The sequence below is a fragment of the Chiloscyllium plagiosum genome, unplaced genomic scaffold, assembly GCF_037043375.1.
Source record: "Chiloscyllium plagiosum isolate Xiang-an unplaced genomic scaffold, Cpla_swu_hap1 HiC_scaffold_12, whole genome shotgun sequence".
Classification (NCBI taxonomy): Eukaryota; Metazoa; Chordata; class Chondrichthyes; order Orectolobiformes; family Hemiscylliidae; genus Chiloscyllium; species Chiloscyllium plagiosum.
Genome location: NW_028270150.1, coordinates 35,204,877 through 35,225,894, shown reverse-complemented (window position 1 = coordinate 35,225,894; position 21,018 = coordinate 35,204,877). Strand labels below are relative to the sequence as shown.

Below are 21,018 nucleotides of genomic sequence, written 5' to 3'. Positions count from 1 at the left end.
CCCACCCAAACATAGTTCTGCTTATACAACTTCTTATTGGATACAGCAATTTGATTAGAGCTCTACTGTACAATCATATCCCACTGGACATGCTTAAACGAACACTTTGCAAACAATACTTTCAGCACAGTTAAGCTGAAATGGTTTGGAGAGAATGTAGAGAGCATTATCTCTACCATGTGAAACTAAATACCATATAATGCATACACTTTTGACTTGGACCTTCAGTTCATTTTAAATATTGACATATCATGAAACATATATTGAACATCTAAGATTTAAAAATGCAAAGATAATTGCAATAAAACTTATTGTAAAACATTCTCCCACACAACTGAAAATATGATCTTAACTTTATTTTATTTGTTGTACAGTTAACTAGAGCAAGTTTTTACTTCTTAAGGGAGTGCCAATCTTGTGCTGTACAAGACTTTTATTGTTAAAATCATAGACCATCCTATATGAGGCTAACCATAAGATTGTTTGTGTGGCCTGATTTGCATTAGTGTGTTTAAAAAAAAATGTTCAGTGCCATAAAACTTAATTCTACTTTATAGGCCAATTTGTGTGAACGTTCTGCACATATTCATCAACTTCTCACATACCTATACATAGAACAGAAACGAATATCACGAAGGTTTCTGTGGTATTCAACTTTTTATAAAAAGTTATCACAGGCTCAACAGAAGAATAATGGGAATAGCTTTACATTGTTCAAATCACAGTGTTGGGGGTTTCAATCCATACTTCTTAGCAACTTCTGTCTGTGCATATGCAGCATCACAAAGCGAATACAGGTGGGCCATCTCCATTTCTGACTTTGCCAGGTTAATGGCCTTGCTAAACATATCAATGGCCTTAGCCAGATTTCCTCTGTAAACAGATTTTAAAACACATTTAAGTCATGTTGCGAATGCTATGAAAAAGTGGTGCAATTCTGAAAAACAACTTAGACAAAATGAAATAAAGCTTATTTCTTGAGGTGCATTGACTTAAATCAAAATCTAAAACTATCAAAGGAGTTAATATTTCTGTGAGTCAACTTAGGCTAATTGAATAGCCAAGAATACGGACTAATAACTTAATTCAAATAATTATGTTGATAAAAATGTGCTTTGCAAGTACATAACTAATTACTAATGCTCCACAATCATAGAATATCAACAATGTGCAAACAGGCCATTCAGCTTATTGAATTCACAACACCCCAACAAACAGCATCCCATCCAGAACCGTTCTCCCCCCCCCCCCCCCCCCCCCCCCAGCTATCCCTATAACCATACCTCTCCCATCCACCTCACCTGCACATCCTTGGACACTATAGGCAATTTAGCTGGCCAATCCAACTAACCCGCCTAACTTTGGATTGTGAAAATAAACCAAAGCACCAGGAGGAAACCCACGCAGACACGAGGAGTATGTGCAAACTCCACATAGCGAGTCGCCCAAAGCCAGAATCACACCCAGGTCCCTGGCGCTGTGAGGCAATAGTGATAACCATTCCTAGTCTACGGAGTGTTACTCTCTGAGGACAGAATGTCCAGGTAACTTTGCCTCTCCATGATGTATTACAATGTCTATATTTTAAATCCAACTCCATCAATTCAAAGCTGAAGTTACTCAACGTGCAGACACATTCATAGTGATGTGGTTGCCATGAAATGCACAGATATCCTTAAGTTCCTACATGGTACAGCTGCAATTATTATCCACCCGGCCACCTTTATTTCATGTAACTATTTAGTTTTCCAGGTTTAGCATATATTATTTAGCTATTATCTGCAGTTACCTAATCACCTAGTTGTGGAGTTTATGTAGTCACTATAAAAATTTAAAATTCATCTCACTCATATCAGTTTAAACTACTGCTCCAAGGTTAAAGGTAAAGACATATCAAAGCTCCGCCAAAATTATGACAGGGTCCTGCATGATGCAGTCTATTGTAAACTGGTGTACTGAGGAAGTTCTCACTTGCTTTGTCTTACCTGTAAGAAGGCCAAACCTATATTTTGTGCCTCCTTGCTTTGCTAATCATGGCACACCACAACTGCACAATTCAAGTGAGAGTTTAAATATTCAGCTAACCTGGTTGGGTGGCGCACTCACACCAGCAGTCAACACAACATAAAATTAAAGCAATATACTTTAGCTGATCACACATCTACATCGTGGCTGCAGTATTTGCTGTCTGTGACAGGCTGTGTAGAAAGCTTGCTAGCTAAACTTACAGTAACAGCAAAACCTTATCCTGGGATGTCTCTGCAGAGTAGGACCAGAATAGCCAAAGTCAAGAATACAGCATCACCTCCAAGTTCCCTTTCAAGTCAGAAATGATCCGGACTTAGACATATACTGCCATTTGCAATTCACTGATGGATTAAAAGTCTGTAATCCTTCAATACCATAGCAGAAATGTCAAAGAAACTGCAGCAGCTAAACAACACTAGGAATGAGTGTCCAACAGAAAACAAAGTTTTTAAAAGAATGCATCTAAAATAATGTGCACCTCTCATTTAAAAAAAAATGTACTGTATAAATATCCACAAGATGAAATTTGGCATTTATATTTGACAGATGTAATTCATAGCAGGTTTACAAATTCTGCAAAAAATGAATTTTGAGTATTTCCCAAACTCAAACAGTAGAATCACTTTTCTAAGAAGAAATACAATTTTTAAGAGCCAAAATTCTGTGGGAACAAAAATAGTTAATAAATTACCTCTGGACTTCGATAGTACCCATGGTCTCATACGCAAAATCACATTTATTGTCAATCTCAATAGCCTTGCTGATTAGTTCCAAGCCTTTGTCCAAATCCTGTTTCCACTGAAGCTGAAGTAAACTAAAATAAATGAAGCAAATACCAGAATAGTATCAAAAATTAAGTAGTCAAATAGTCATTAGGTAGCACAGAACTTGACTACTGCTAAAAAAAATTGCACTCTTCCCGGGTTCATCAATTCACAAGAAATAAAAATGTAAAGAGCAAACATTCATATTGAGTGATTTGGATTGGTTGATTGGATTCTGATTGGTAGAGATGTTATCACGGAAAATGCATTCTTGCTGACTGACAGTTAACTGACAAGGTTTGTTTACATTTCAAACCAGCAGGTTGAGATTGATTGTCAATGCATTGCTAAGAAAGGAACAAGAAAATGGCTCTGTGTTTTAATATACATAACATCTAGTAGATGCAAGAGTACTATACCAACAGCCCAACACATATTGGCTATCAGCCTATTTTTCTGCACCAAGGTTATTTAGCAAGTTCTAACCAATCATGGAATCGCATCTAATGTCAGACATTATGCTTTTTGAGTTTTGCAATCAGGGTTATTTAAGTATAGTTAATACTTGGTTACTGCAAGACTTTGAGATGAACAGCTTATATACCCAGTGTAATACCATGGAAATTCAGATGCTACATTACTCATTTGTGACAAATAGAATGTCGTTTTGACTGAGGTAACAGCCTCTTAAGCTGAGCACATCACTTGTGTTGCTACTGAATAGTAGCAGTATGAAAAGCCAGCTTCACTTGGTGCTTAAATGTTTGAGGTATCTTATCCTATGTAGGGTAATCAGAGGATTTACTGTGCACTCTGAACACAAGTGATGGACTCAGGCTTGTTAATTAATCTGCATGATACACCTTAAGAAATGATCTAATCAAGGTGGCAATTATCCTGCAGGATGGTTTTAATTGTGACTTACTTTAGCATTAAGCTTGTGCAGTGCACAAATGGCTCAGATGCTACTTACCAGGTTTCCAAAAAGGAAAACCATAAAACATAAGAACAGAAGCATCAGGAGCAGAAGCAGGTAATTCAGCCCCTTGAGCCAGCTTTTCCATCTAATATGATCATAGCTGACCTTATCTCGGCCTCAACTCCACTTTCGTGCCCGTTCTCTGTAACCCTTCAATTTGTTACTAATTACAGTCAAAAATTAAAAATAACACATGTAACTGAAGGAATCCTAATGTATATGTTGACTAGTGATGGTAAGGTTGCAGTGGGTTTACCTATAGCATAGGAACTGCAGTGGTTCAAGGTGGCAGCTCACCACCCACAGGCACGAAATGCTGGCTCAGGCAGCAACAATCATGTCCAACATGAATAAGAAAAATAAGAAAGAGAGAGAGACAGTTGCAGAGAACATTGGCTGATTTCTCAACTAGGACATCAAAGCAAGTGACCATCATTCCATCGATCAATTTCAAAGGTGAATTCAAGTGCAGGATGGAGCCCATTAAGAAATGCAAGGAGATTCTTTAGTGCAGCTGACTAAGTGCCAATCCAAAGACATTTCTCAAATAACATGGTATATATGTTGCAGTACCAACATGTGGCTAGGTATATAGGCAGTGTGTTCCAAAGACTGGCAGATTATATCAAATATCATGTCCTTTTGGCTGTTTGCAACAGCAAAGTATTGACCATAGGCATCCAGCTAGTGCTTCCAAAACTCAAAAGAGAGTCCATCATTAGATGTGATTCTGTGATTAGACAACAAAGGAAAGAAGTGGTGTAGTGATAATGTCACTGGACTAGCAATCCAGAATCCCAAGCTAATATTGTGGGGACATGGATTCAAATCCCACCATGGCAGAGAGTGAAGCTTGAATTCGATAAAATCTGGATTACAGTCTGGCATAAAAGTGCTCATATAACCACTGTCAATAGTTATAAAAATCCATCTGGTTCACTAGTTCACTAATGTCCTTCAGGGAAGGAAATCTGCCATCCTTACCTGGCTTGGCCTATATGTGACACCCGATGCACAGCAATGTAGTTGACCCTTATCCCCACTCTGGACAATCAGACAATAAATGCTGGCCCAGCCCAGCTACACCCCATGAAAGAATCAAAAAATAATTTGCCAAAAAATGTTAAGCATCTGATGAATTATGCAGAGAAATGTAAGAACACACATGCTTGTGCACTACATATATTGCATACTACATTTACTAATACATACTACAAACAGAAATAACATTAATATAAACAATGTCATGTATCCTGGGCTCAAAGGCAGGACCTTATTGTCAGATAATACTGCACTCAGAGACATTTTCTCACAAGTTTATGTTAACAATGATTTGTGATTGCCTTTCAATCTCAGGGGCAGGGCAAAGAAAAAAGAGCCAAGTCTCCCTTGGGCAGAATTGGAATCAAATGGATGTTATTCTGAACCACTTGCTAGTCATTAGGCTAACTGAGTGAACCAATCTCCATTAACATTTATAACTAATCGAAAGTCAGGGAAGCCATAGCCCTGAATACTTTCGCAGACAAACTCAACATAAATATGTATATAAAAATTCAAACTCCAATTAATTTTAGTTTTATAGGTCTCATTATTAGAGGTTCTCTGTAATGTTTTCTTGTGCAACCGTTAGTTCCTTTCCTGGATACATGCAGAGTATTATTTTGTTTTCACTTTTCCATAATGTAGCAGAGGATTAATTGGGAGAGTTACACAACATACTTGACTGTGGTGAAAGGGTTAAAATTGTGTCCCAATACATGTGTGAATCTAACCGAAAATGGAAGGTGTCGCTTAGTCCCGTGTGAATCTTGTTATACACCTTCCCGTGTGAATCTTCTTATCTGTATGTAACCAGAATGGAATGTGTTTTTTAGCCTTGCTCTGCTGTTCACATGAATGTTTATATCTGGAAAAGGGTATATCAGCTGGAGAAGTCTCCAGTTCGGTAGAGTCTGCTCCGGGGTTACGTTTAACCGCCGAGCGTGGGTTGTTGGCAACCGCTCTACGAGAACTGACGGCTCCCAGTTTTGGTAACATGTAGAGTGAGTATAAGCCAGACCCGTTGTAAGTACGAGACTGGTTGTGGGGACACTGCGGGGAATAAAACTATATTCTAGCAGACTCGCCTCTTGGCTGTTTGTTCTGTGTCAGACTACTTTCCTGCGAGCCTGGTCCTTGACCTTGAGAATTTTTTAAAACATTTTGGCGTAGTCGGCAGGATCAATCGCAATTGAGGAAAGATTTTGATACAGAACAATGTTTTGGAAAAAGGCTAAGAAACCAGAGGAACAAACTGTGGAGGTCCTGACCGTCCCGGGATGGCATGGGCCGTGGCATGGCGTGGCAGTTTGTTTGAGAAATGGTGGGGGGCGACCGGAGGACTGGGAGGCCGAGGGCGTAGGAACCCCAGGGTCGCTGCTGTCCACCCTTGAGAGGATCCCAGTCCTGCCGAAGAACCCATTGCCTGGGGTACAGCGGAGGATGTGGGCCTGTGCGGCGGCTTGTAGACAACAGTCAGACAAGCGCCAAAAAGCTGAAGCAGAATTAGCCCTCCTGAAACATGAGCAGGGACTCAGTTCGGGAGATGCCTCTATGTTGAGGCAGGAAATTATGAAGTTAAAAGCTGAATTGACAGCATTAACTGAACTAGCAGGACGAACTATTATGTATTTGTCTGCTAAGAAACGGAAAGAGAAAAGGAAGGTCCCTCGAACCCCGGACCCGGTACAAGTACGGGCGTTTGTAGCCCAGTTAAATAACGGGGATCGGTGGGATATCGATCATTGGGATGGGAACATTTGGGGAGATTTAGATGATCAGTACGAAGAGGACCCACCCGTACTCCAAGCTAAACCAGTGGTTAGGAGAAAGCAGGTTCAGAGACGTCTCCCAGTGCAACGGGAGGTAATGTTAGATGAGAAAGGAAACCCTATACGGAATGAACAAGGGGAGGCAATTATGCATGAATTACCGCGGGCTCAGCCTCCCGCAGAATTCTCTGAATTAACGGAAGACTTCACTACCGATGAGGTGCTGTTTATCACCCAGAAAACCCGACGTAATCCTGGGGAGCCGTTAGAGCTATGGCTAATTCGGCTCCTCGAGGAAGGGGGGCAACAAGTGCAGGTAGACTATCAGGATGCTCCCAAGTTTGGTGGATTAGCAAAGGATGCTGCCATAGACCTGGGGTACCGCAACCAAGCCAAGGATATGGTAATAGATCGCAGTATGGGGACCCTATTTGGGATGTATGCCAGGGCAGTGGCCGAACAGTATCCCTTCCCGTCCGATTGGCCCCCCTTGGAAGGAACTTGGACAACGATTAAGGAAGGGGTTCAGAGGCTAACCCGTTTGTGTGTGCGGGATGCCCTGTTGCTGGGAGTGCTGGACGAGGTAGATAACACAAATGTTAGTAGACAGACTAGAGACCATCTAGTGAAGACTGCCCCCCCCCATTATAAACCACTGTTATTAACCATAATGTTGAGTGGACGGGGAGAAACCCTAGGAGATGCCCGTAGTATGATGAGGGAGATGGGTGGTTTGGGGGATTGGGGACCCACAACCCGTGCTTCTCAGGGGGGCACGGAGGGGCGTCGCCCTGAGGCTCGAGCAGGGGGAAAAGTAAACCCTAATCAAGGAAGTAACCAAGGCCCCTCACGGCGTGCTTTGTGGCAAGCTTTGATACGGGCGCAGGTCCCAGCATCGGAGATTGATGGCCTACCTACACCGGAATTAAAAGACTTATGCAGACGAAAGGGACTGAAGGTGTCCCGGGTAGAGACGGAGTCCCGACCCACTATGGAAGACCTAGTGGAATTACTAACACAAAAATGTCAGACACGGGGTCCGGTTGTTAATGAGCCTCAAAGGGGTAGAACTTCCACTTCCCAGCGGTGGGAATCCTCGGAGGACGAGGAGGAGGAGGAGGTACGGCCTCCCCTCCGAGAGTGTTATAAAGTGGATAGGCGTGGCCGGAAACCTAGTAAGAAAGGCAAGAACAAAGAAGGGCGAGGCAAACGTCTTTACCCAGTGCTGTCTGGGGAAGATGAATGGGAGGAACAATAGGAATCGGGCCAAGCCCCAAGGGTTTGCCCACGAACGAGCCAATGGTCAGCAGACGACATTCGACCTCATGTATCATTGACTATCTATTGGCGCAAATCCGTCCAAACCGTTATGGCTCTAGTGGACACAGGGGCGGAGGCCACCTTAATCTATGGGACGCCCCATAAGTTTAAAGGAACCCCAGTCACGCTGGTTGGGCTGGGAGGTAATCTGATTGAAGGAAGAACAGTACAATTGCCCCTAAAGATAGGTACAATGCCCATTAAAACTTATTTAATTATCATTACACCGGTTAGAGAATGGATCCTGGGAATGGACATTCTGGCCGGTTTAACACTTCACCTCCAACAGGGGAAGTTTGAATTTGGAATCACGAAAATGGCTTTGCGCTGTAGGACGGTGTTAGTGGGAAAGGTTAAGATGGACCCCTTCCCCATCCCGATCGCCGATCGCGTAATAAGTCTTAGACAGTATAGGATTCCCGGCGGACATAAAGAAATATCCGCCACAATTAAGGATTATTTGGAAGCGGGAGTGCTTAGGACATGCACCACGGTGTGGAATAACCCCTTATGGCCCGTACATAAAGCCGATGGGTCATGGCGGATGACGGTAGATTATCGGCAACTAAACCGTCACACTCCGGCCTTGACGGCAGCGGTCCCGGATGCCGTCACTATTATAGGACGAATCCAACATCATCCAGGGGTGTGGTACGGAGTAATTGATTTGGCTAATGCCTTCTTCACAATTCCTATTCCCGAAGATAGGCAGGAACAGTTCGCATTCACTTGGGAGGGTAGACAATTCACGTTCACACGACTGCCCCAAGGATATCTGCATAGCCCTACTATCTGCCACCGGATAGTTGCAGAACACTTGGCTGCCTTTAAAGTGCCTGACGAAGTGATGATCTCGCACTATATTGACGATATGATGATACAGGGGACAAGTCAGAAGCAGGTTCAGGAATTGCTGGACCAACTGGTTCAACATATGCGAGGATATGGGTGGGAGATCAACCCAGCCAAAATCCAGGGTCCCTCACAAACGGTAAAATTCTTAGGAATCGTGTGGAACAAGGGGGAAAGGGAAATCACTGCGAAAGCTAAAAATAAGATTCAGGTCTTTGCCGTCCCTCACACCCAGAAGGACGTGCAGCAATTTATTGGGTTATTCGGATTCTGGAGACAGCATATTCCCCATTTAGGACAAATTTTAAAACCTTTGTATCGAGTTACGAGGAAAAAGGCAGCGTTCGAATGGACGGAGGTCCATCAAACTGCATTTGAAATGGCCAAGCAAGCGATACAGCAAGCTGTATCCTTGGGAAAGATACAGTCAGGACCTGTAGAACTGCAAGTCTCAGCACAGGGGGATTATGCCAATTGGAGCTTATGGCAAAAACAGGAAAGGACCCGTAAGCCACTGGGATTTTGGTCCCGAAAATTACCCCCGGCAGGGGAACGGTATACCCCCTTTGAGAAACAGTTATTAGCATGCTACTGGGGCTTGGTGGAAACCGAAGCCCTGACCATTGGACATGAAGTGATCATGAGAACAGCTATCCCTATTCTTCCGTGGGTACTTAGTGACCCCACTACCCACCGAATAGGAACTGCCCAAGAGAGCAGCATCATTAAATGGAAATGGTATGTGTCGGAGAGAGTGCGGACTGGACAGAAAGGAGTGTCAGTCCTACATGAGCAAGTGGCGGAGGCCCCTGAGGAAGGGGAAAAGCGGTTTGAGGTGATTGAATACAAGGAATCACCCGTTAAGATGGGAAAACGGTATGATGAACTGACCCCGGATGAACAAGCCACGGCTTGGTTCGTAGATGGGTCAGCCCAATGGAAAGCGGGACAGCGTAGATGGAAAGCTGCCGCCTTTAACCCAAAACAAGGCACTACCCTAGAAGAATTAGGGGAGGGAAAAAGTAGTCAGTGGGCAGAATTAAAGGCAGTGCATATGGTAGTCATGCAAGCAGGGGTCATGGGAGTTTGTTTGTTCTCTGACTCGTGGTCAGTGGTTAACGGCATGACACAATGGATGCCAACTTGGCAGGCCAATCAGTGGATGATCCAGAATAGGGAAGTGTGGGGTAAACAGTTATGGGAGGATATATGGGAGAAAGCTCAATACCTGGTCATATACATCACCCACGTAGATGCCCATACCTCTCGAAATGATGTGGAAGCTCTACATAACCGATATGTGGATGGTATCGTCCGAACCATGATGGTGCAAAGGGGCACCTCAGTGGACCTAGCTAGATGGGCACACCTTAAGGCTGGGCACTGGGGAGTGCAAGGAACCTTGCACTGGGCTCGAGACCGAGGAATAGATCTTATGGTAGATGATGTTAAGACTGCAGTAAACCAGTGTGAGCAGTGTCAACATCAGCGGCAGGGAGTGCCCCAACACATGATGGGACATATCCATCGGGGGGATGGTCCGGGACAGAGCTGGCAAATGGACTTTGTGGGTCCCTTACCCTCCTCACAAGGATGTAACCACATATTTTTTTGAGTGGGAGCAGCGGCCGAGTTGAGGTGAACCCGGGAGACTACAGCTAAGGTAAGAGTTTTTTTCAAAATTACTTACCTGTAGCGGGCATCGGTGTTTTGTTTTCTCTCTCCTTCACAGAAAGAGCGGGAGCAGCAGAGGAAGTGACGGCAAGCAGAGGGGCAGCCGGGAAGGAGAACTGTGAGTATAAATACTCACTGTTTCACCACCAACGGTCATTTGAGTGGGAGCAGCGGCCGAGTTGAGGTGAACCCGGGAGACTACAGCTAAGGTAAGAGTTTTTTTCAAAATTACTTACCTGTAGCGGGCATCGGTGTTTTGTTTTCTCTCTCCTTCACAGAAAGAGCGGGAGCAGCAGAGGAAGTGACGGCAAGCAGAGGGGCAGCCGAGACCCGGAAGCAGTTAGTGTAAGCTTAGCTGGGTTAGTTTTTTTCCCCCTTTAAAAGCGTGAAGGAGAGGAACCCGAGGCACTACACGGGTAGTGCCTCCCACCCGCCCTCCTCCTCTAACCTAATAATATCTGTTGTGGCAAGCAGGTAAGTGCTGAATTTTGCTTGTATTATTTAGATACAGTTTTTGTTTAAACAGTTAGCTTTAGAGGGATGGCAGTGAAGGCAGTGCAATGTTCCTCCTGCAACATGTATGAGGTGAGGGATGCCATCGACGTCCCTGCCGATTACACTTGCAGGAAGTGCACCCATCTCCAGCTCCTCCAAGACCGTGTTAGGGAACTGGAGCTGGAGTTGGATGAACTTCGGATCATTCGGGAGGCAGAGGGGGTCATAGATCAGAGTTATAGGGAAGTAGTAACTCCAAAGATGGCAGATAGATGGGTTACAGTGAGGGGGACTGGGAGGAAGCAGCCAGTGCAGGGACCTCCTGCGGCCATTCCCCTCAAGAACAAGTATACCGTTTTGGATACTTGTGGGGGGGATGACTTACCAGGGGTAAGTAACGGGGCTCAGGTCTCTGGCACGGAGCCTGTCCCCGTTACTCAGAAGGGAAGGGTGAAGAAGAGCAGAGCAGTAGTAATTGGGGACTCGATAGTTAGGGGCACAGATAGGCGGTTTTGTGGGAACGAGAGGGACTCACGTTTGGTATGTTGCCTCCCAGGTGCAAGGGTACGTGATGTCTCTGATCGTGTTTTCCGGGTCCTGGAGGGGGAGGGGGAGCAACCCGAAGTCGTGGTCCACATTGGCACCAACGACATAGGTAGGAGGAGTGCTGAGGATGTTAGACAGGCTTTCAGGGAGCTAGGTTGGAAGCTTGGAGTTAGAACAAACAGAGTTGTTGTCTCTGGTTTGTTACCCGTGCCACGTGATAGAGATTCGAGGAATAGGGAGAGAGAACAATTAAATGCGTGGCTTCAGGGATGGTGCAGGAGGGAGGGGTTCCAGTTTTTGGATAACTGGGGTTCTTTCTGGGGACGGTGGGACCTCTATAAACAGGATGGTCTACACCTGAACCTGAGGGGAACCAGTATCCTTGGGGGGAGGTTTGCTAGTGCTCTTGGGGGGGGTTTAAACTAACTCGGCAGGGGCATGGGAACCCAGATTGTAGCTTCAGGGTGCAGGGCCTGGAGTGTAGGGAGGTGAGGAACATGGCATCAATTTCCAAGGAGGGTGCCTGTAAACAGGGAAGTGGCTTGAAGTGTGTATACTTCAATGCAAGAAGTATACGAAATAAGGTAGGTGAACTTGCAGCGTTGGTTGGTACCTGGGACTTCGATGTTGTGGCTATTACGGAGACATGGCTAGAACAGGGACAGGATTGGCTGTTGCAGGTTCCGGGATTTAAATGTTTTAGTAGGGTCAGAGGTGGGGGTAAAAGAGGGGGAGGTGTGGCATTGCTTGTCAAAGATAGTATTACAGCGGTGGAAAGGACGATGGATGAGGACTTGCCATCTGAGGTAGTTTGGGCTGAGGTTAGGAATAGGAAAGGTGAGGTCACCCTGTTAGGAGTCTTTTACAGGCCTCCTAATAGTCCTAGAATCATTGAAGAAAGGATTGGGAAGGTGATTCAGGAGATGAGTGACAGTAATAGGGTGGTTGTTATGGGGGACTTTAACTTTCCTGATATTGATTGGGAAAGCTATAGCTCAAGTTCGTTAGATGGGTCAGTGTTTGTTCAATGTGTGCAGGAGAGTTTCCTGACACAATATGTAGACAGGCCAACAAGAGGTGAGGCCATACTGGATTTGGTTCTGGGTAACGAACCAGGCCAGGTGTTAGAATTAGAGGTAGGTGAGCACTTTGGGGATAGTGACCATAATTCGGTGATTTTTACACTCGTGATGGAGAGGGATAAGTGTGTACTACAGGGCAAGAATTATAGCTGGGGTAAGGGAAATTATGATGCGGTGAGGCATGACTTAGGATGTGTGGCTTGGAAAAGTAGACTCCAAGGCAAGAGTGTAAATGATATGTGGAACTTGTTCAAGGGGCAACTATTGAGTGTCCTTGATAATTATGTACCTGTCAGGCAGGAAGGAAAGGGTCGTGCGAGGGAGCCGTGGTTTAATAAGGAATTGGAATCCCTTGTTAAATGGAAGAGGGCGGCCTATCTCAAGATGAGACGTGAAGGTTCAATTGGGGCGATTGAGAGTTATAGGGTAGCCAGGAAGGACCTGAAGAGAGAGCTAAAAGCAGCAAGGAGGGGACATGAAAGGTCCTTAGTAGATAGGATTAGGGAAAACCCTAAGGCTTTCTATAGGTATGTTAGGAATAAAAGAATGACTAGGGTAGGAATAGGTCCAGTCAAGGATAGTAGGGGGAAGTTGCGTGTGGAGGCGGAAGAGATTGGGGAGACACTGAATGAATACTTTTCTTCAGTATTCACTCAGGAACAGGGCATTGTTGTCGATGAGAATACTGAGGAACAAATAAGTAGAATGGATGGCTTTGAGGTATGTAGAGAAGAGGTGTTGGAAATCCTGGAAAAGGTGAAAATAGATAAGTCCCCTGGGCCTGATGGCATTTATCCTAGGATTCTCTGGGAAGCAAGGGAGGAGATTGCAGAGCCATTGGCCTTGATTTTTATGTCCTCTTTGTCTACAGGAGTAGTCCCAGAAGACTGGAGGATAGCAAATGTGGTTCCCTTGTTCAAAAAGGGGAGTAGGGATAGCCCTAGTAACTATAGGCCGGTGAGTCTCACTTCTGTTGTGGGCAAAGTCTTAGAGAGAATTGTAAGGGATAGGATTTATGCACATCTGGATAGGAATAATGTGATCAAGGATAGTCAGCATGGTTTTGTGAAGGGCAAGTCGTGCCTCACAAACCTTATTGAATTCTTTGAAAAGGTGACGAAGGAGGTTGATGAAGGGAAAGCGGTAGATGTGGTATATATGGATTTTAGTAAGGCGTTTGATAAGGTTCCCCATGGTAGGCTACTGCAGAAAATACGGAGATATGGCATTGAGGGTGAGTTGGAGGTTTGGATTAGGAATTGGCTGGATGGAAGAAGACAGAGGGTAGTAGTTGATGGCAAAGTTTCTTCATGGAGTGCCGTCACTAGCGGTGTTCCGCAAGGATCTGTTTTGGGACCATTGCTGTTTGTCATTTTTATAAATGACCTGGAAGAGGGGTTAGAAGGTTGGGTGAGCAAGTTTGCGGATGATACGAAAGTCGGAGGAGTTGTTGACAGTGAGGAAGCATGTGGCAGGTTACAGCAGGATATAGAGAAGCTGCAGAGCTGGGCAGAAAGGTGGCAGATGGAATTCAATGTAGCTAAGTGCGAGGTGATTCACTTTGGGAAGAATAACAAAAAGATGGGGTACTGGGCTAATGGTCGGATACTTGGTAGTGTGGATGAGCAGAGGGATCTTGGTGTCCATGTACACAGATCTCTGAAAGTTGCCACCCAGGTAAATAGTGCGGTGAGGAAGGCATATGGCGTACTGGCTTTTATTGGTAGAGGAATTGAGTTCCGGAGTCCTGAGGTCATGATGCAGTTGTATAAGACTCTGGTACGGCCGCATCTGGAATATTGTGTGCAGTTTTGGTCGCCATACTATAGGAAGGATGTGGAGGCATTGGAACGGGTGCAGAGGAGGTTTACCAGGATGTTGCCTGGTATGGAAGGAAAATCGTATGAGGAAAGACTGAGGCACTTGGGGCTGTTTTCACTAGAGAAAAGAAGGTTTAGGGGTGACTTGATTGAGGTGTACAAGATGATTAGGGGGTTAGATAGGGTCGACAGTATGAACCTTTTCCCGCGTATTGAGTCGGGTATTACAAGGGGGCATAGCTTTAAATTAAGGGGGGGTAGATATAGGACTGATGTTAGGGGTAGGTTCTTCACTCAGCGAGTCGTTAGTTCATGGAATGCCCTGCCAGTAACAGTGGTGGACTCTCCCTCTTTATGGGCATTTAAGAGGGCATTGGATAGGTATATGGAGGATAGTGGGTTAGTGTAGTTTAGGTGGGCTTGGATCGGCGCAACATCGAGGGCCCAAGGGCCTGTACTGCGCTGTATTCTTCTATGTTCTATGTTCTATGTTCTATATGTACAGCTGTGGACACTATGTCTGGGGTTTTGGTAGCCCATCCTGTCGTCACAACAATCAACAGGCTACCTTGCGATGTTTAGATTTGATTGAACAATTTTATGGATTGCCCATACAGGTCCAGAGTGACAATGGCTCCCATTTCACAGGAAGGGCGGTAAAGCAGTGGTGTCACGATAACCACGTGGAATGGGTTTATCATGTACCCTATCACCCACAAGCTGCGGGACTTATAGAACGAATGAATGGGCTTCTGAAGTCCTCACTACGAAAAGCAGGAGGTTGCAATGACTTAACGGGTTGGAGGAAGCAACTAATTCGGGTGGTGAAACAAATTAATAACCGCCCATTAGGAAATGGGGTAACACCCTTGAATAGGATGATACAAGTATGTGATACCCCAAAGACTCAGCCTATTAAAATGTGGAAGTTCGCTGAGGAAGCTGATATTCCCGTAAGGGCCACGCCGGCTTCGGCTGGACTGGACCTACGAGCACTAACTGCCCAGACTTTGATCCAACAGAAACCTACGGTGATTAAGACCGGGTTAGGGTTGATTTGTCCCCCTGGAACCTATGGGCATATCCTCCCGCGGTCGGGACTGTCACTAAAGGGGATTGATGTGATGGCAGGCGTAATTGACACAGACTACCAAGGGGAGTTGGGGGTGATCCTGGTCAACATCACCGCTGAACCTTACGTGATACAGAAGGGGGACAGAATAGCGCAATTGGTCATTAAGCCATGTAACCTTACAACGGTGGAAGAGATGGGAGCTCCCGTTACGGTTACTGAGCGTGGGACGGGGGGATTTGGGTCTACTGACACTAAGGGGGCCAAGGTATGGGTGCGCCAGACGACCGGCCCACCCAGGCCGGCCGAAATCATAGCACAGGGGAAGGACAGTCTGGTCACCATTATGTACCCCGGAGACCCGACCTGGGCAAACGTCCCGGCGAACCAGTGCTACTTACGTGAGACCTAAATAATGTTGTAATTGCTATGCACCCGCAGGCTGACCCTCCGCCTTGAACATGGGGTGGTCATGGGGATTGCGACTCCTATTGGCGATGTTCGCGATCGGATGGCCACTCCAGGGCATCGGTATCACGGCCTGGACGCTGGTACCGGTCGCCCGCCATGAGGTGCGGTGGGAGGCCAGTAGCCAGCGACGGACGCAGGACAATTTTACATGTGAACCCGGTCAGCAGTGCGTTGTTCTGACTCTCACCAGCGACTGTCAATTGTACACGTGTGCACAGTGCTACATGCGCCGGGATGGGGAAAAATATGACATATCGTTCATACCGCCTAATTGCACCCTGGTGGTAAATGCCCAAGTCAAGACGTGTTTGTGGGACCGACGCACCCAGACATGCGGGACAACGGGGACTCATTGGAGCGTCACAGCTCGGGGGGAAGATCTGTGGCTGCGCAATGCCACCGATATTCGGAATCGTCATCGATTCATGTGGTTAATAATGGTACTGCCCTCGACGAACGCCCCGTCTGAGGCGTTATTAAACCCCACGCGGGGCGGGCCAGCCACGGGGGGCGTGCGGTCGCATCGAACACAGTTGGCCCCTATTATGTCAACTTGTCAACAGATGGCCCGGGCGGTACTGCACACTGATGTTCATTGGCGGGTACAGTTGCCCCTCATACCCGAGTGTCATACCAAGAGGCGGCGACGAGCGTGGTACGACACCCTGCTGGGAGGCGCAGGAACTGTTATGGGTATCTCGAATGCCATTGACTCTGAGGTGACCCGTACTAAATTATCTAACACGGGACAGGCCACCTCACAAGGACTACATACTATTGGAAGGTGGATGCCATCCGTAATGATGACTCAAGGAGAGACAGCTGAAATAATGATACGATCTCTGCAATGGGAACTGGATGTCTGGGGTGCCACTCAGGAACTGTTTGAGAACATTACGGCTCAGTTAAATTGGACTGCCTGTCATATTCAAATGTTGCATGCTCAAATACAGAAAGAACGCTTTTTGCGTGTGGTAACATCCCCCAATGTACAGGCGTGGAGGGGAATATGGAATGTATCTGAGAAATTGTGGATGATAACCCATCCAGAGCGAACATGGTGTAACGCAACTATGTGTAACGGATACTTTGTTACCATGAATGTAACCCACACTGTTACGGTCTGTCGATATTATGTATTACCAGTGATTACATCTTCTGGATATTATTTTCTGAAGACAAGGGGACAGTGGTTTAGCCCAGATACCAATATTACCTATGATCTGTCCGCTTGTGAACAGACTGATCAGGGGAAAACTTGCCTACTGATGGACAGGTATCGGGACCCTTGCTTGACTAAGGGAACGGCCCTGTGCGAATGGACTGTTGAAACTCCAAGGGACATGATGTGGTAGATTGGGCCACACACGCTCTGTGTGGCTACCAATAATCCACATCCTATGCTTCCCTCAGCACCGTTCTCGGGATGCCTCTCAAATGTCTATCAGTGGCACTGGCAGAATCACACCTATTTGTTGACCACTTATAGCAGTGCTCGCCACTTTACCAAGGTGCAGTGGAAAGTGCTGATGAATCCTTGGAACATTTCCCTGGATCGGTTTAAGCGAGCATTGGACCGATCCGAGGAGCTTAAGCAGATATTACGAAAGCATCAAACCAATGTCACCAAGGTTACGGTGTCTACCTTTATACATGGACAGGAGGTAGTACATGCTGCCCGTGTAGTGGACGTGGAGTCAGCTCATCATTGGTGGGACATATTGAGTGGTATGTCCTCCACTGCGGGGACATTCCTGTTCCCACCCTTGTCGATCCTGGTAGCGGTCCTGGTGATTTTAACATGCTGTAATGTCCTGACTTGCTTGTATATTTGGCGTGTACGTAGGCGCTTGTTAGAAAGAATACATATGGGCATAATGTAACACATGTATTGGGTCAAGCAGTGGAATGTGGTGTAAAATTATGTCCCAATACATGTGTGAATCATTATGCAACACATGTATTGGGCCAAGCAGTGGAATGTGGTGAAAGGGTTAAAATTGTGTCCCAATACATGTGTGAATCTAACCGAAAATGGAAGGTGTCGCTTAGTCCCGTGTGAATCTTGTTATACACCTTCCCGTGTGAATCTTCTTATCTGTATGTAACCAGAATGGAATGTGTTTTTTAGCCTTGCTCTCCTGTTCACATGAATGTTTATATCTGGAAAAGGGTATATCAGCTGGAGAAGTCTCCAGTTCGGTAGAGTCTGCTCCGGGGTTACGTTTAACCGCCGAGCGTGGGTTGTTGGCAACCGCTCTACGAGAACTGACGGCTCCCAGTTTTGGTAACATGTAGAGTGAGTATAAGCCAGACCCGTTGTAAGTACGAGACTGGTTGTGGGGACACTGCGGGGAATAAAACTATATTCTAGCAGACTCGCCTCTTGGCTGTTTGTTCTGTGTCAGACTACTTTCCTGCGAGCCTGGTCCTTGACCTTGAGAATTTTTTAAAACATTGACTCTGATATCAAAGATAGTACAGGCAAAATTACTAGCTTTAATCTAATTACAGATCACTTACCCTTTGTGAACATATGTTGTTGCATTATCTGGTTCCAGTTCAATACATTTATCGTACATTTCATCTGCTTTGCTAAAATGTTGCTGGTCAGTTAAAGCCTAGGACAAACATTTTTGGTCAAATGTTTTTTTTTTATCTTACATGCATCTAAATACAACTTAATTACAACTAAATACAATTAAATTTCAGAATAAAAAACAAAAGAACTGCAGATGTTGGAAATTAGATAAAAAACACACTGCTGGATCTATGGAATTCTGAAGGGTCACAGGACCTATGTTAACTCTGACTTCTCTCCACAGATGCTGCCAGACTGGTTGAGTTTTTCCAGCAATTTCTGCTTTGTTAAAGTTCAGAATGCTAGTGAAGCCAAATGAGAATGTACTAATATAACAATAGCCACATCTTCATGTCATTCCAAATAGTCACGTTCTTTTGAGGTTTGGTCACTGGTACTATGTACAAAACACTTCAGTCAATTTGTGTATAACAAGATTATAAACAGCCACATGCCAAATTAGTTGGTCTGATGGCATTAGTTAATGCATAAAGTATCATCCAGGACACCAGAAATCTCCCCAGTCTTTAATCAATATGTGATTGTTCATTTCCATCTGACAGATGGGGTACAATACAATAGATTTGAATAGCTTGATAATTTGGCCAAGACTTTGACAGTGTCCTTTAAAAAAATTGGAGGCTTGAATGAGACAACAGTCATTGTCTGTATCTTATAAAGATGAACTAAGTGGGTTCAGTGCCTTTTCTATGGATGCTTTATGACCTTAAGAAGAAGCAAACTTTTACATTCTTACTTCAACAATTTAAAGAATGTAAAAGTTAATGAAATAAATTTGCTGGTTTTGCAACTCAGAAAAATCTTCAGATACTGAATGTTCAATTCTCAAGCGATAGTTGAGGGGGTAGTCAATTAGCTCAAGTGGCTGGATGGCTGGTTTGTGACGCATAGTGATGCCAACAGCATGGATTCATTTCTCACACCTGCTGAGATTGCCTTGAAGGACTTCTCAACTTTCTGCTCACCTGGAGTGATTCTCAGGCTAAACTAGCACCAATCTCTCTCTCTATAATGAGTATACAGCCCTCTGGTCTACAAAGATTATGGTGACTTTGCCTTTACCTGAGTTCTTTAACACACACAATGAGCGCAGATAGCAAATGTTGAGTGCTGAAGGCTTACCTGAGCATACAATGCATAACCTTCTGCACATTTGGGAAAATTTTTAATAACATCTTCAAATCCTTTTACAGCCACTTGTATCTGCAAAGGATTGCTTCCAGTGTAGGCCTGACGATACTGGAGTGTAAAACACAACACAATGCATTTCAGTTGAAAGGTGATCCAAATGAGTTGAAAACATTTTTGTTGAGGTGATTTTTTTTCCTCTTACATCTATAAAGATCAATTATATTTAAGATTTAAATGTGTCAAGCTGATGGTTGTTTGCATTAAATTTTACAGTGCCTTCCACAAAGTATAATGTATTTTCACATTAAGGGACTTATTTCCTGGCTTTCTAGATGCTTGGTGCATAGATTACACTGAGTAAAACAATAACCAAACTCAAACACTTAAATTAAGTCTGCTGATACACCGAATACAATTATCAAGATCAACAGCTACTATGCACATTGGCATTAGGTCAATTGAAAATGTTCAAATGTCAGTTCAATGGATCATAATAAGCCAGTGAACCTTGGCAAGAATCAGAATGATGGGAAAGTAGTATCAGTGTGGCTAAAGACAACATCTTGAATAACAGTTCATGATTAACATCTGGAAGCCTGCAAAATGTTGAGCTATACAAAGGCATGTTACTTACTGCTGAATAACACATCAAGGTTCCACAACATAGAGAAAAGGTTGGTACGGTAGAGCAGGAGATGGAGCAGAGGCATTTAGATGTTTAAGGCAGGATAAGAGAGTGCTTCAAATTTACAAAAAATACAATGGGCAAAATATAACTGGAGCAGACTTTGAAGTCAGAAAGATGATTGAAAATAGTGGCAACCGTTACAAGAGTTAATGAATGGTGAGGCAAACTAGAATGTCCAACAGCATCCAGACAAAACCGGTTATTGATCTTCCAGACGTGATACAATCATCAATAGCAAACCCTGATCAAATCCTAACCAATCTTAAAGGGATAATGCACTATGCACCGACCAGCAATGAGTCAGTTAGAGATATTGCTCTGCTTGTTTTTTTTGTAGTTGTACTGTGCAATAAAGCAGTCACTGACATTGTATTTTTCTGAACAATATTAGAACAAGACTGCTTACCAATGCAAAACATTTCTGGGCCTGAGCCAGAGCGGAGTCTGGTCGCAGTCTAATGCATTCATCAAAATCTTCAACAGCCTCTTCAACATTGTCAAGTAAAATCTTCAGCTGTAAACAAAATTTAGCATTAATGCATAATCATATAACCCGCACTGACCTCAGAATTAAGGCACCCTACAGTGTTCTCTCCATTCTCTCATTCCTTCAACATTTCTGAATAAAAAAAGGAACAAAGGGAGAGGGGGGAAGAAAGGTTCCAGCCCATTTGTTCATTC

The 21,018-nt window shown here is 44.7% G+C and overlaps 1 protein-coding gene across 1 annotated transcript in view; it reads right to left on the bottom strand.

The window, feature by feature from the left end:
• Positions 1 to 341: 341 nt before the first annotated feature.
• Positions 342 to 21,018, bottom strand: part of tomm70 (translocase of outer mitochondrial membrane 70) — a 43,071-nt gene continuing 22,394 nt past the window's right edge. Inside the window, exons 8-12 of the mRNA XM_043701155.2 lie at positions 20,744 to 20,851; positions 19,641 to 19,757; positions 18,440 to 18,537; positions 2,720 to 2,842; positions 342 to 873 (exon numbers count right to left, since the gene is read on the bottom strand). Of these exons, the coding sequence (XP_043557090.1) occupies positions 720 to 873; positions 2,720 to 2,842; positions 18,440 to 18,537; positions 19,641 to 19,757; positions 20,744 to 20,851 (600 nt within the window). The 3' untranslated portion in view covers positions 342 to 719. The remainder of the gene's footprint in view (positions 874 to 2,719; positions 2,843 to 18,439; positions 18,538 to 19,640; positions 19,758 to 20,743; positions 20,852 to 21,018) is intronic.